General features: G+C 48.8%; 2 protein-coding genes across 2 annotated transcripts; both read right to left on the reverse strand.

Moving 5' to 3' along the window:
• Window positions 1-3,370: 3,370 nt before the first annotated feature.
• LOC118232868 (claudin-4-like) lies at window positions 3,371-5,616 on the reverse strand. Its single transcript, XM_035428068.1, has one exon. It carries the CDS (start codon window positions 4,716-4,718, stop codon window positions 4,044-4,046), a length of 675 nt encoding a protein of 224 aa, XP_035283959.1. The 5' UTR covers window positions 4,719-5,616; the 3' UTR covers window positions 3,371-4,043.
• A 1,001-nt stretch (window positions 5,617-6,617) lies between these two features.
• LOC118232867 (claudin-4-like) lies at window positions 6,618-8,128 on the reverse strand. The gene has a single exon (XM_035428067.1). The coding sequence runs from the start codon at window positions 7,771-7,773 to the stop codon at window positions 6,727-6,729; it is 1,047 nt and encodes a 348-aa protein (XP_035283958.1). The 5' UTR covers window positions 7,774-8,128; the 3' UTR covers window positions 6,618-6,726.
• Window positions 8,129-14,111: the final 5,983 nt, after the last annotated feature.

The following is a 14,111-nucleotide window of genomic DNA, read 5'->3' on the forward strand; positions in this document are numbered from 1 at the left end:
TTATTTACAACCTACCTTGCAGACCTGGGGATACGGTTAGTAAATATTTAATAACACTTTGTGTAAGATCGAGGGGGTCGTGCAAGGTGCTGGCAGAGGTTTTTTTTATTGCCATTACAAATACATAATGTACCGGCCTCTGCAGCGCGTGCGGTTTTACGCTGCTCTTTTTCCCGTTTGTCTCCACCCTACCCTGCGCTCCTCGTCTCCGTTTCTGAAGATACGGACTGTATCTTCAAGCGCTGCTGGTTTGAACCGAAACCGCACGGAGATAACCCCGTCTTCAGATCCCTCATGTCTGGGTTAAACCTCGCGCGTAATTAATTATTCAGCGCGTCGTTAGCAAGTTTTATGTCACCGATACCCTGTTGCTAACGCTGAGGCACGGTCGCGTGAGCCACGTGCTTTAGTAACGGCACGTGGAGGTACCGCTCTGAATTGTCGGATGTGTGACGAGTGCCATATTTTAACGGTCTTTTTGACCCTTTTGCGACTTGCAGTCCTTAATGAAAACATTGTCCAAAATGTGCGACAGTTCCTTCCGTGCACAGGTTTGATTTGCAAAGCCTCTCGCTCTGTGGTATTCACCTCCAGGTTCTGCAGGCCAGTGTCTGAAGCAGGGGCGCAGGTGGCGGGGGGACGGGGGATACGTCCCCCCCATTTTCATAGGGACCCCAATCTGTCCCCCCGGATCGGGGTAGTTGTATAAGCTTAAAAGTTGAGACCTTTCTTTTGCTCACAGTTTGGTCCCCCAAAGTTTTAGTCGTGCTCTACACCACACCACACACAAAGTAATGCATAATCATTCACTTAGATATACTCTGTTAATTAGTGTCTAAATGAACACACAGGAAGTGAGGTCGTCGGCTTCACACGTTACTTTACACGGCACTTTGCTTGTTCTGTTGCGTCTGCATCTCCAGTTTCCCGTGTAACTGAGAGTGACCGTCCTCTTTCCTAACGCAGAGCCGTTAAAACGCCTGAACACATTACTCTGAAGAGCCACAAACGGTGCCAGCCGAGAAGCGCTCTGTTCCGAAATCTGCCTCTATTAAACACATAAACAACACGAGCAATCAGCCAGCGTGTGGGGTGTGCGGGGAAGTGTGGCCTGTTTGGGGCGCACGGTGGATAATTTGGTAATATATTAGAAGTGTGCTCAAACTAGTTCACCATTACAGGTCTCCTCCATTGATTACACACAAACTGGCCTTATGGACACATCTTAAATGATTAAAAAAAACCTTGAATCTTATGTATCAATGATAATCACTCTGCAAGAACTATATTCATATTTTGTTTGTTCTCACTCTGATTGCATTCTCAGATTACCATTTTGCAGAATGCTAAACACACTTCTCCTTTGAAAGCACAATCCAAAATGGTTGAACGTTCTGAGTTTTGTGTCTGTAGCTTATAGTTTTGAGAAACTTACGAGCAGTTTTAGGAAACATGTAAACAGTTGAGAAAAACTGATGTGTCAATTCAGATAGTGCTGGCGTTCAGTCTTTCTGGCTGGGTGTTTAAAGGTTGTAGTTTTGAGAAAATCAACTTTCAGTTTTAGGAAACGTGTTAGCGTTTATGAGAAACTGTGCGGTGGTAATGCAGCTGGTGCTGGTGTTCAGGGTTCCTGGCCTGGTGCGCTGCTTGTTGAATTGATTTTCAGCTGAATTTTTCACATATAAGCCCTGAAATGGAGTTCACACTTTTCTTTGGCTGTCCACGTGTTCACCTTCCTCGCGGACCTGCCTGGGTAACCCCTCCTAATCCAGGAAGTCCCCTCGTCACACCTCCGTCCCTCAGGTATCTCAAACACCCCTCCGCAGCTGTGAAACCTGGTGTTAGCAAACCACGGGCACACATGTGTGGGAAAGGTGAGCTGCCATCTACAGGTCAACTGGGACACAGGTGAGCTGTCCTGTTCACCTGCATACAGGGAGTGACAGGGAAACCTGGTATGTGTGTGTGTGTGTGTGTGTAGGTACAGTATGCATAGGTGTGTATGCGCATGTGAGGGTGTGTTTAGGTCTGTGTATGTGTGTGTATTTGCATGCAAATGTGTGTGTGTAGAACAAGGGGACATAAATGCAAATGAGCAGAAGGTAAATTCCGTACAGACATTAGGAAGAATGTTTTCACCTAGAGAGTAGTCACTGTGTGGAACAGCCTGCCAGGTCACACAGTACAGACAGAAACTGGGGGTTTTCAAGACCAGGCTTGATACTGTGTTGGGTACTATCTGATCTGTAGGTAATCAGGGCACTAATTTAGTCAGGAAAATAGTGAGCATTGTTGGGATGAATGGCCTGTTCTTGTCAGTATGCTATGTTATGTTATGTTATGTAATGTTATACAGAGCTCTCTCCCTGCACAAAAATTTCCAAAGCTTTTTGTGCGTAGATGAATTTGTATTATTCCTCGATTTTGGAGCTCTGTGTGTGTATTCAGACTCTCTGAATGCTTACGGTGCTCGTTGTGTCTCTGCAATCGATGTGTCTGAAAAAAAAAAAAAAAAGAAATCGTCCCTCCCTTTTCAGATCAGATGATTATTATTTTTGTGACTGTAGCAGGAAGTGGTGTTAAGTCTCAGCGGGAGGTTTTTCTGAGGAGTTTTGAGAGTTCAGATTCCTCCGCGGCTCTTTTTAAGAGTTCCCCGGTTCCTCAGCCTTTATTCCGCGGATCGCACCGTGCGCTCCTCTTTCAGAACTTTCTACGGTGATACCTGCGAGTGGAGAGCAGTCACTGTTTCTGAAAAAGCAGGAAGCTTTCACCCACCAGAACAAAAAAGTAAAAAAAAATAAATAAAAAAACAATGAAGAAGGAGGAAATAAAAGCTTGAAAAAAAATTTTTTTTTTTGGAAGGCTCCCAAAACTAAAATAAGAGGCAGAGAAAGCCCTTCGGCTGGGAGGAACGAATGGAATTGTAAACATCAGAGAGCTCGGCAGCCGGCTCAACCCGTCCGTCAAGTTTAATCGCCTCGCGTTTAAAACTCCCACCGAGATCTCTTTCCTTCTGCGCCCCGCCCTGCCCCTGAGCAAACAGCGCTCTGCCCCCCGCCCGCCTGAGCTGCGGTCGCTAGGCTAACGGTGCCCGTCGTCGCCCCACGCTGGGGGGACCCGTGCGGCCGATCAGTTTTAAAGTGTTGGTACCTGCGAGGAAGTGGCCTTACGTTGTAATTTATAGCCTTAAAGTCCGGTTTCACACTGCGTGTGAATGAATAGTCCTGCCGTAAACACATCATTTTGTGAGGTTCGCGTGAAGGATGGAAATTAACGCGCTAATGTGTGAGACGTTCAGGCCTGCTTTCTGTATTGTTCATGGTTGTGACTTACATTATTGGTAGAAAAACAAAATTAAATGAAAAAAATGTTTTTTTTTCTCTCACATTTATTACAACAAAATGAATATGGGAACACAAAATCTCTATAAAAATCTATCAAAAATAATTTTTTTCTAGTGCAAGGCTTATGCTTATATTTTGCTTATATGCTTATATTTTGATACATTTTTCAACATGTTGTTTGATCATATGCAAAACATGTTGGTTGATCACATTTCAACTGAACTGAACTATTCAACTTAATTAGAAAAATAAGACATTTCCTACAATACAGTCAGGGATGGGCAATAATACTCACTAATAGCCTCTGTACTGAATTCTGTTTCTGTTTAGCAAAATAAATTCTACAGAAGACACAGTGTTACAGAATGCAGTATGGACGAGCAACCCATGTTATGCATGAAATGCACACATTTCAAATGCACATATTTGAGTATTTTAATTACTGCCCATCCCCAAGTACAGTATATTCACACTGCAGAGAAATTAATAGTGGGTCGTAGACAGACAGACAGGCTACAGACAGACAAACAAGCAGACAGGTTACAGACGGACGGATAGACAGACAGACAGGCTACAGACAGACGGACAAACAGAAAGACAGGGTACTGACTGGCTACAGACAGACAGACAGGCTACAGACTGCTGTGGACGGTTCTTAAACAACCTTCTGGTTTCTGTTGGGGCTTCTTCTTCTCCGGTTCATCGAGGTCTCCTGCTCCACCTGGGATCTGGAGGTCGGTGCACGTAGGAGACGTGGGACCCCCACACAAACTGGCGTATCGGGACGGGGGTGGGGGTGGGGGCGGGGTCACGGGGGCAGCTGCTGGTCAGGATGGCCCCGCCCAAAACCAGCAGCGCCCCGGCCATATAGCCCACGTAGAGGGCGGCGCCCAGCTCCCCCTTCTGGCCGGTGGACACCAGCGGGTTGTAGAACCCGGTCACCAGCGTGGAGGTGGTCCAGCAGACGGGCACGAGGCAGAGGACGCCAGCCGCGATGAAGGCCACGCCGCTCCCGATGGCCACCCGGGCCTTGGCCGTCGCGTCCCGCCGCAGGAAGTTGGTGCAGCTGGCCCCGGCCACGCCCAGCAGGGCCGCCGCCACCGCCACGGCGATGGAGACCACCACCAGGGCGCGCGCGGCCTGCAGGTCCCGCGGCAGGGCCAGCAGCGAGTCGTAGGCCTTGCACTGCAGCTGGCCCGTGCTCTGGAACACGCAGTTCATCCACAGGCCTTCCCAGAATACCTGCGCCGTCACGATGTTGGAGCTGATGAACGCGGTGACCTTCCACATGGGCAGCCCGCAGATCAGCGCCACCCCGGCCGACCCCACGCCCGCCAACGCGAACCCCAGGGCCTGCCTGCCCCCGGAAACCATCGCCACGGCAACTCACGTCTCCCCCTGCCCGGCGACCATCGAATCGGCCGAAGCAAACGCAGCGTCCAGGAAGCGAGCGCAGCGTCCAGGAAGCGAGTCTCTCTCCCCGCTGCAGCTCTGCGTACTGAGGCTTCGCTTGGAAGGGGGAGTTGGCCTCTGTTCCTTTCAGGAATGAAACCGGTTTTCCCGGGGAGGCGTGGGGTTGCGGGGGCGTGTGCGTGTGAGTTTAGGGGGGGTTGGGGAAATTCTAGACGCGCCGGATTCCTTCCCTCCCCGCCCCTGTGAGGGATGTAGAGAGGAATGCAAACGAGTTTTGGGGTGAGAGCCAGGACAATTTCTGAGACCAGGCGAACGAGAAAGACACCTGGTCATGTGATCAGGCCCCAAACTGACATTTTAAAACAAAATCAGAGATGTTTAAAATGTTTTTGAACATTTTAACACCCTGGAGAAAGATCAAGAAATTGATGTGTCATTTTTAGAATTAGCCGAAAGGGCAACCACTGGTTTTAACTATCTTGCCTGATTTTTTTAAAACACCTGGAACTTCTATGTCTTTCAGACTGTAGTGAAAGAACACAGACGTACTGGGTAATTCCAAGCAGTCAGCACAACTGTGAAGAAGAGGGGTTCGGAATCCGAAGTGCTTTTCAGTGGTTTCCTTGAAAAATTAAATGAACACTTGCTGGTTGGCATCGACTGTTATACAGGTGTGTTCTGTCCGAGAGCAATGTCCTCTGTATTTGTGGGCCCTGGTTTAGAGCAAGGCCGCCTGACCATCCTGTAGGTTTTCATTTCATGTAATTTGGCTCACCTGACTCTACTTATCAGCAGCTCGACGAGATCTCTAGCTGTTGAAGGAGGTGCGTGCTTTGTTAGGGTTGAAATAAAAAACCTTGATGTCCAGGAGCAGGGTTGGGCAGCCCTGGTTACGATCTACACGCCACTCCCAATCTCACAGTTCCAGAACAAAGCGGTTCTCTCTCACAGTTCCAGAACAAAGCGGTTCTCACTCACAGTTCCAGAACAAAGCGGTTCTCTCTCACAGTTCCAGAACAAAGCGGTTCTCTCTCACGGTTCCAGAACAAAGTGGTTCTGTCGCAGGTGTTCTGCAGTCCCAGCTTCCTCCAGAACAAAGCCTTGGCTGTCACAAAAAAGGTATTGCCAAAGGTGGCAAACACTTCTTCAACAAACGAAGAGGTGTGTGTGTGTGTGCGTGCGTGTGTGCATGCATGTGTGCGTGTGACTGTATTGTAGAGAGGGTTTGTTTTTCTTCCTGGTGTAAATCTGTTCCTTAAATTAACGTGGCACCGATGGCGGATGTTCAGAGACTCAATTTCTGATAAACTAGGACACTGCCAAATGATGTACAATTACATTTTATTCACAAAACTCATAAATACACGTAATCTGATAACACTTCACTGAAAAAACAACACATTAGGAAACAGCATTGTCTCACATAACAGGAAATCCATAATAGATGACAGACATACTTTTTTTCACTCGCAAAAGGAAAGATTTTCTTTTGATCAATCGGTATGAATAGAATCTGGTCACTCGGTACATTTACAGTGATTAATTGTGACAGAAAAGCACAGTAGTCATCTTTTCACATTTCCTATTGAAATATTGGCATTTATAACGTAGCAGAAGGGAGTAGCATTATTATCATTTTTATGAACGCTCCCATACACGGACCGCCGTGGGCAGAGCAGCCAGGGCTGAGACTCACGCTTACAGCTGGGCTCACGTTACCGTGGCGATGGAAGATGGAGGCCCGTCCGAACGGGGGGTGCGGGGATCGGGTACCAGCTGGGGCACTCACAGTTCTCCCGCTACAGACCGGGGGAGGGGGGTCAAAGGTCAAAAGTCACGTCCCAGGGGTGTCCGGAGAGAGGGAGAGGGAGAGAGAGTCCGGTCGCTGTTCCACGGACCTTTCCCCCTCAGTCTTTTTAAGCGGGGGGGAGAGACGCCGGCGCCTATCTGAGGAGGTTCGAGCGGGTTCTCACAGGTACCCCGAGGGGGCGTACTGGCTCCTGATGGTCGGCGCGCGGCCGGGCGGGGCGTAGGTGGGCGCGACGCGGCCGGGCGGGGCGTAGGTGGGCGCGGCGTAGCCCGGCTGAGCGTAGTTGGGCGGCGGGTACTTGGTCGGGGCGTAGCTGACGGGCACGTAGGGCCCCGGCGTCATGGTGGTTCCCGGGTACGGGTACTGCCCCGGGTAGTACCCGTACCTCCTGCTGTCGGGCGGGCAGGAGGTGCAGAGGATGGAGCCGCCGACGATGAGCAGCAGGGCGGAGCCCCAGCCGATGTAGATGCTGGCGCCCAGCTCCCGCTTCTGCGTCTCGATGGTGGCGGGGCTCTCGAAGTCCGAGATGGTGTAGGCCGCGGACCAGCAGACGGGGATCAGGCAGAGCACGCCCGCCACGATGCAGATGGCCCCGCCCAGGATGACCACCTTGGCCTGGGACGCCTCTTTGGACAGGCAGCTGGTGCACTTGCCGCCGACGAAGGAGAGGGCGATGCCGATGACGGCCACCACCACGGAGCTGACCACCAGCGCGCGGGCCGCCTGCAGGTCCTGGGACAGCCGCAGCAGGAACTGGTGGATCGAGCACTGCATCTGGCCCGTGCTCTGCATCACGCAGTTCATCCACAGCCCGTCCCACACGATCTGGCCCGTCACGATGTTGGCGCCGATGTAGGAGGTCACGCGCCACATGGGGATGCCGCAGGTCAGCGACACCCCGATGAAGCCGATGAAGCAGAACACCTGCCCCGTCACCTCCTTGCCGATGCGGCCCATTTCTTTTTCGGCCTTCCCTGAGAGAGAGAGAGAGAGAGAGAGAACGAGGGAGCAGCCGCCTGTCTCCTCTGCCTGAGAGAGTGAAATGGCCGGATCGGGCCGGGCGCTGTGACGCAGAGCGAGGATGAGCCGTGCCTGTTTTTCGTGGAACGTCGCGGCGGACGATCCGGCCGAGCCAGATTCCTGCCACCACAGGTGACGGCGTTCCCGAGTATCTGTTTGTGCGCGCTGTCTGGGAAACGAAAGCATTCCACACCCCCGTGGTCACGTGAGCCTGTGACTGATTCCCCATCCTGTCCCATCTTCATTATGCTGCGCTACATTCCCCATCCTGTCCCATCTTCATTATGCTGCGCTACATTCCCCATCCTGTCCCATCTTCATTATGCTGCGCTACATTTCATCAGTGTTTTCAGTGGGTTAAAGTCGCTAACCTGTTCGGCTAACCAGCTGACCGACTGCCGTTTGGTCCAGTTACTTTTCTCCGCGCTGTTGCTAGGTATGTGTTCTCTGTGATGTGCGATGGTGATGTGATTGGACATGTGTGCAGTAATGTCACAGAACTGAGGGCCTGACAGAAGACTTCACTCTGGCTGTGAGAAGAGATGAACTATATTTAACTTATAGACGCCTAGCGACAAATTCCCCAATTACTGTCTGCTTCCAGTGAGGAAACTTGGTGACGCTGTCGAGCTGCGGTGTGCAGGGCTGGGTTTACATATCAGGAACTCTGTCTCCACATTTCTGTGACAGACGGGCGAGAGACATCCGAAACGTGCTCTCTCTCTCTCTCGCTCTCTCGCTCTCTCGCTTGCGCTCCATTCCCAGCTCTCTCCGCCCACGTCATGTGCGCGCCCGTGGAATCGCAGAGGTATCGCTACGGTAACGCTCGCTCAGCTTGCCAAACCTGATACAGTACGTTGCTTCATTTACAGATGAAAGTGACACATGCAATTTAACTCTTTAATGCATGAGATCAGAATTGGGCGATTGGAATGTTCTTAACTGAACATTCTCGTGTTCTGAACTGAACATTCTAGTGCCGATGTTACAGTCATAACTGGTAGTTGAAAACGGTGGATCATTACTGGTAATTAAAAACAGTGGAGTTCTAGAACACTGCAGAACTTTGCAAAAACATTCCCAAAATAACCCTTTTCTTCAAAGGGTTAAATTGCACTCTGGCGGCATGGAGAATGCAGTTTTCACAGAGAGCTGACCACAGAGAACATGCCGGAAGGATCCCAGCACAGGACACTGGATCAGACCACTCTGAGTATCTTGTTCTATCCATCCAAAAAACTCTACAATTGTGGATACAATTTGAAAACCGCTTCTTCTGCAGTAGATCCTTGAGCGTTTTCAACAGTTGTTGTTGCTGAGAAAAAGGGAAAGTCGTTTGTGTCATATGAAGCAATGTCCTTCTGAATGAGGTTGCTTTTTCCATTTGTGAGTAACAGTGTTGGCTATAGTGTTATTTTGGTTATTTGACCCAAGCCTGGTACACAATAGGGATGTGAAGTCACACATTTCTGACCACCAACTAGTTGCTGTCTGAAACCGACTAATATTATTATTATTTTTTGATTGATGTAGGATACCGCTAGTAAAAATCCCGCTACTGAATCAGTGCGGATGACTATATTTAAAACATTTAAAAAGTGGAAAAATAAGCATCTCTATATTTTTCCGAGAATGACTGTATGCCACTTCGCTCACTGCACAGGTTAACACACGACCCCAATCTTCAATTAAGAGGAAAGTCACAGTCACGTAAGACTCAGTATAGTTAGTGCTGCCCACGCATTGTAGTGGTACAGAGAGAGGCGGCGCTTTTACTACATTCACGTCGAGCGGTGATGCTTTTTCACTCCACAGTATGTCCTGCAGGAGTATATTCGGGCTCAGCACGTGGCAGCTGGTCCTGAACCCCTTCGCCCCTCGCCCTTTACGAATGCTCGCGGGAGGACGTGTCAAAAGGACACGCTCCCCGTGAGCGTGGTGAAGGGCGGAAGGTTTTGGGACCTGCTGCCATTTGTTGAGGTTTTAATTGCCGACGGCAATTTTGTCAGCAATTAAATCTGTCGCGGTTTCAGCTGGACAGCTGCCACACTGATGAGGTCACGCTGCGAAGCCGGGCGCTTGTTTGCCCAGATCCCTTGGCCTCGGATATTTGGTTCTTGGGTGGGTAAACATCATAGATGTCCACGTGTGGCATGCGAATGTGGCAGCACAGGTTTTGCACAGAACCGTGTTTTCTGTGAGCTTTTTAAGAATCATTCCACACGCGGCACTCTCGTGAGCCGGCCATCTTGTCGACTGACGGTAGGTAACGTTAAAGGGCGAATGACACAAGCCCCGCCCCTTTCTATTACCCGTTTAGAGCAGTAGCCTAGGTTACAATGCTAATATTTTATTTTGAGCGATTTGAGAAATTTGAAAAGAAAAATTTTTTTTTTTCCCCGCTTATTTAACTTTCCACATGCGTGCTGGCGACTGACGATAGAAGAATCAACAAATTCTTCACATCTTTAGTGCACGAGCACCACTCAGTTGCGTTTCATCCATCAGCTCAATGCACAAATGTATTCATAAAAATAAATAAATAAGTAAATAAATAAAAAGGAGACACTGACCCGGGCGGCTTCCTCCGGGGTCAGACAGATGAATGAGAGGTGATGAGGGGAAATCAGCGGCCGCGGTGGCGCTGTGGAACAGAGCGCGCTGTAATCTGGGTAAACATCATGTGCGTTTGTTCCCGTGGAGCCGAGCCGTGTGACTCCGCGCCAGACTGCCAGGCACGCATGCAGCACGCGGACAGATCCGGCTCTTTCCGCACGTCCACATTACCATGCGGCATTTTCTGGGGATTCTCAGAAATATCTTACATTATCTGCTATGGTGAATATCTCCCGGTCGTACATTCTTGCTGTTCTCTTTGTCTCTTTCCCTTTGTCAGCCTCTCTCTCTTTTCCTTCTCTCTCCCCTACTCCTTTTTTTATTCACTTGTCTTTCTGTCCTCTTCTCCAACCTTCCTTCTCGCTTTTCTGTCTCTATTGGCTTCCCATCAACCCTCCTGTTTATATTAAATTCATATAGAGAGGCTGGGAGCCTATCCCAGTGTGCATTTGACTAGAGGCAGAAACACACCCTGGACTGGTCGCCATTCTCACCATTCACTCACACACTATACTTCAATATTTAAAAAAGAATTGACAGAGTGGATTACGGAAGATGTTGTGATGAGTCTTGTAAAAACAATAAATATATGCATAGTTATCAGTGGCCAGATTACCAGGTCAAGCTGTAGAAGCAGTGACCTGTGAGGAGTTCACTTCCAGGTCAGACACACTGCAGTATACTCAGAAGCAGTGACCTGTGGGGAGTTCACTTCCAGGTCAGACACACTGCAGTATACTCAGAAGCAGTGACCTGTGGGGAGTTCACTTCCAGGTCAGACACACTGTATACTCTCTACACCAGGCGTGTAGGCTCTCAGGGGACTCTTCCTGGGATACCAGTGTGTGTGCAGGTTTTTGTTTTTGTCTAACCCCCCCCCCCCCCCCCCCGAGCTCAGTTAGCTAATTAGCGGTGTACACTAGCGCCTGTTCACTTAAAAGATTAGGCCACAGTAAAATGTTTCGTATCGGGACATGAAACGGTCTTTGGCTGTCGTTGGCGAGCTCATGGAGAAATGCCATGGAAATGTCAGGTGGCGTAAGTGTCTGGGTAAATAATTAAGAGCAGGAGTTGGAGTGAAATTCGGAATTGGGCACGACCCTCCTTTCCCCACCCCTTCTGCCTGACATTCGGCAAAATGTCAGATGTACGCAGACCGCGTGGCTTCCTCCTCTGGCGTGCGCCCGCCGGTTACATCATCAACCCAGATTCCTCTGGTTCCCTCGGGCCAGTCGGCTAGCCGGACGGTCTTACCCCTGCGGCAATCGCCCGGGGCAACCAGCGGGGCCAATCAGATCACGTGACGGGAAATGGAATGCGTTCCTCAGCCCTGTCCAAGATGGAGGAGGATTTCACCCTGCATACTTACGGGGTTTTGCCCAGGGCAGGATTTGTTTAGCCTCGCTGTGGTTCTGTGTTTACAATCAAAGTAGGCTCCTCCCCTGTCTTAAACCCCGCCCACTCACACCTCACACCAAGTACCCGGCTTTGGCCGTCTGTTGGACCTCTAAGGTTACCTCCGGCTATCCAGCTAGCTATAAGCCAACTCCATGTTGCTTTTCATCCCCGTGGGGAACTTCAGCTGACGCCAATGCGGAAAAGCAAATCCAAGGTTAATTCTAGTTCTTGAATGAACCCTGTTGGCTTGTCTTTTTGGTTAGGTGTATCTGGGCTTCTAGCTAGCTAGCAACAAACACTGCTGAAATCTGATCCCAAACCACTGGCTCTGTAGCCACACCCACCCCTCCCCACAAAGAAAAGAGCACCACCCCCAGAAACCTCATTTTAGGATAACTAATACAGGTAAAGGTGAACAAATTCATCGAAAGTACATAAAAACAGAGATTGCCAGTTGTATCATAGATATGCCTTAGCATCCTAGTTATTTTATAATATTTTCAAGGTACAAATACTGCAAAATTATGCCTTTAACAGTGATGAAAAATTGAAGTTTGGAATGAATCATTGTTTTGGATTGGACGGCTTGCGAGGCTTGAAACCAGCTTTAATTAAAAGTATATGCAAACACCCTATAGAGCCGAAATAAAGACGCAAAGGGCAGGTTCTCTCCGGGGTGGTATTACCTGACTCAGTGGAAATCCTTGTGAGAAACTGCAGTCTACTGAGATTATGCAGAAAATCCGCGATGAATTTAGAACTTCTGTTTCTATGGCTACCAAAGTTCCATAGATTCCTTTGTTGAATGTGGAGTTTCTGGCAGCACCGATGTGCAAGGGTTTGGAATAGTTCCGCACAAGCTAAAAGGTCAAAAAAAGAATCACCCTGAAAGTAAAATTCACACCAATTAAATGTTCTCCAAGCAACAGGAGACTTTTACATTGCCTGGGCACACGGCTGTGTACGTAGTTCCACCACTCTTGCTTTCGTGCGTAAATTTCTGTCAGTACTGTACGTGTTTAATGTTTAATTTACACGCTTAAAAAAGAACATCGTCTAGCCACCACTGCGTAAACATTTTCCCCCACTTTTCTGTCTGATGGTGCCTTTGACACGGTGATATAGGATTCGATGTTTCCAGCTTTTATGCAGTGGTGTTGCATCAAGCAAGACGATCGTGGTGTTGACAGTTTGGTAAGTGCTGGAGACAACTCTAACATTAATGTAACGGAGCTGTTTTTGTCTTTGATGCTGTAAAAAAAAAAAAACCTGAACCATTGGTTTGAAAGGCACGTTAGGACAAACCTACACCAGCGAAAGGTCAAATAACAGGATTGTTACGAGCAGGACGCTCGTCATGCACGCAGCGCTATATTAAACAGCGCTTCTGCAGCTTCCCGGGTGCGAGAGGGGGGTCTGACAGATATTCACGCGCTGCTGTTTAAAACGAACAGCCAGTTTTCACACGGTTTTCATAAAACCCGAGTGAGAGAGTGACGCGAGTTCTCCTGACGGTTGAAAAAGGAAAGCGACGATGAATTATTAAAGCCACCGTTTCTGCGTATCTGTGGAGTGCGTGAAGAAAGGTATAAGCAGTGGGCAAAGTAGCCTAATCGTCCTTATCGCGAAATCCCGCTATAGCAGGACGGCCCGATCTTCTGATGCAGGGGGACTCGGGCTGTCCTTCGTGCGGTTTTTGGAACAGAAACGGTTCCTTTAGACACGGGCGGCTTAAACTCAAACGGACTCGAGTGAGCTTCTGTGAAGTGTGTGAGAACCGAAAGGCCTGGAAATTAAGAAAAGAAAATTTAAAAAAACGTTTAGAATAATTCATGATGTTCAAGTCTCTAAGAAGCATTTCTGGCTTCTTTTGACAGATTTCATTTGACGCAGATTTTTTTTCTTCTGTTTTTCAAAAAGAAAAGTGAAATTTATTTTACCTTTTGCACCTATTCCCCGAAAGCATGCAATAGTCAGGATAGTTAGGATATGCTATCATCTGCAGTAGCTGTCACAACACTGACACTTTCCATTTTTGGTGCATACACATAGTAAACGTGTTATATCTGCTCTAACTCATCTGCTAGAGTAGCACGAACAAAGTGTTGAAGCAAGAAACCACGGGACGTTTAAAACCAGGATTTACTCAGTTCTCGATGCTTTCCAGACAGCAGGCAAATTGGCACGAGGGCTGCCTTGCCTGTTCATGTCATCACAAGGTCTTATGTTTACATGCTCTTTTGTTATTAGGCTACTGTCGCCGTACGCGTCTTGAGGAGAAACCTGACCATGTACTTAAGTCTCGACGTTCGGTAGGTTCATTTCAAAGGTGGGTGGGTGAGCTGTGTCCTAGTTCAGTATCTGCTTAACATGAGCTGTATATGACTGAAAATGTAGAACAGATAAATAAATAAAATACGTAAATAAACTTGTTGCCGTGGGTAAGGGTGTTTGTTAAGCAGACCAATAAGCCTGCGGACTGGACTGTTCCCTGTGTCGGCCTTCCATTG

This window comes from Anguilla anguilla, chromosome 8 (genome assembly GCF_013347855.1).
Source record: "Anguilla anguilla isolate fAngAng1 chromosome 8, fAngAng1.pri, whole genome shotgun sequence".
Taxonomy (NCBI): domain Eukaryota; kingdom Metazoa; phylum Chordata; class Actinopteri; order Anguilliformes; family Anguillidae; genus Anguilla; species Anguilla anguilla.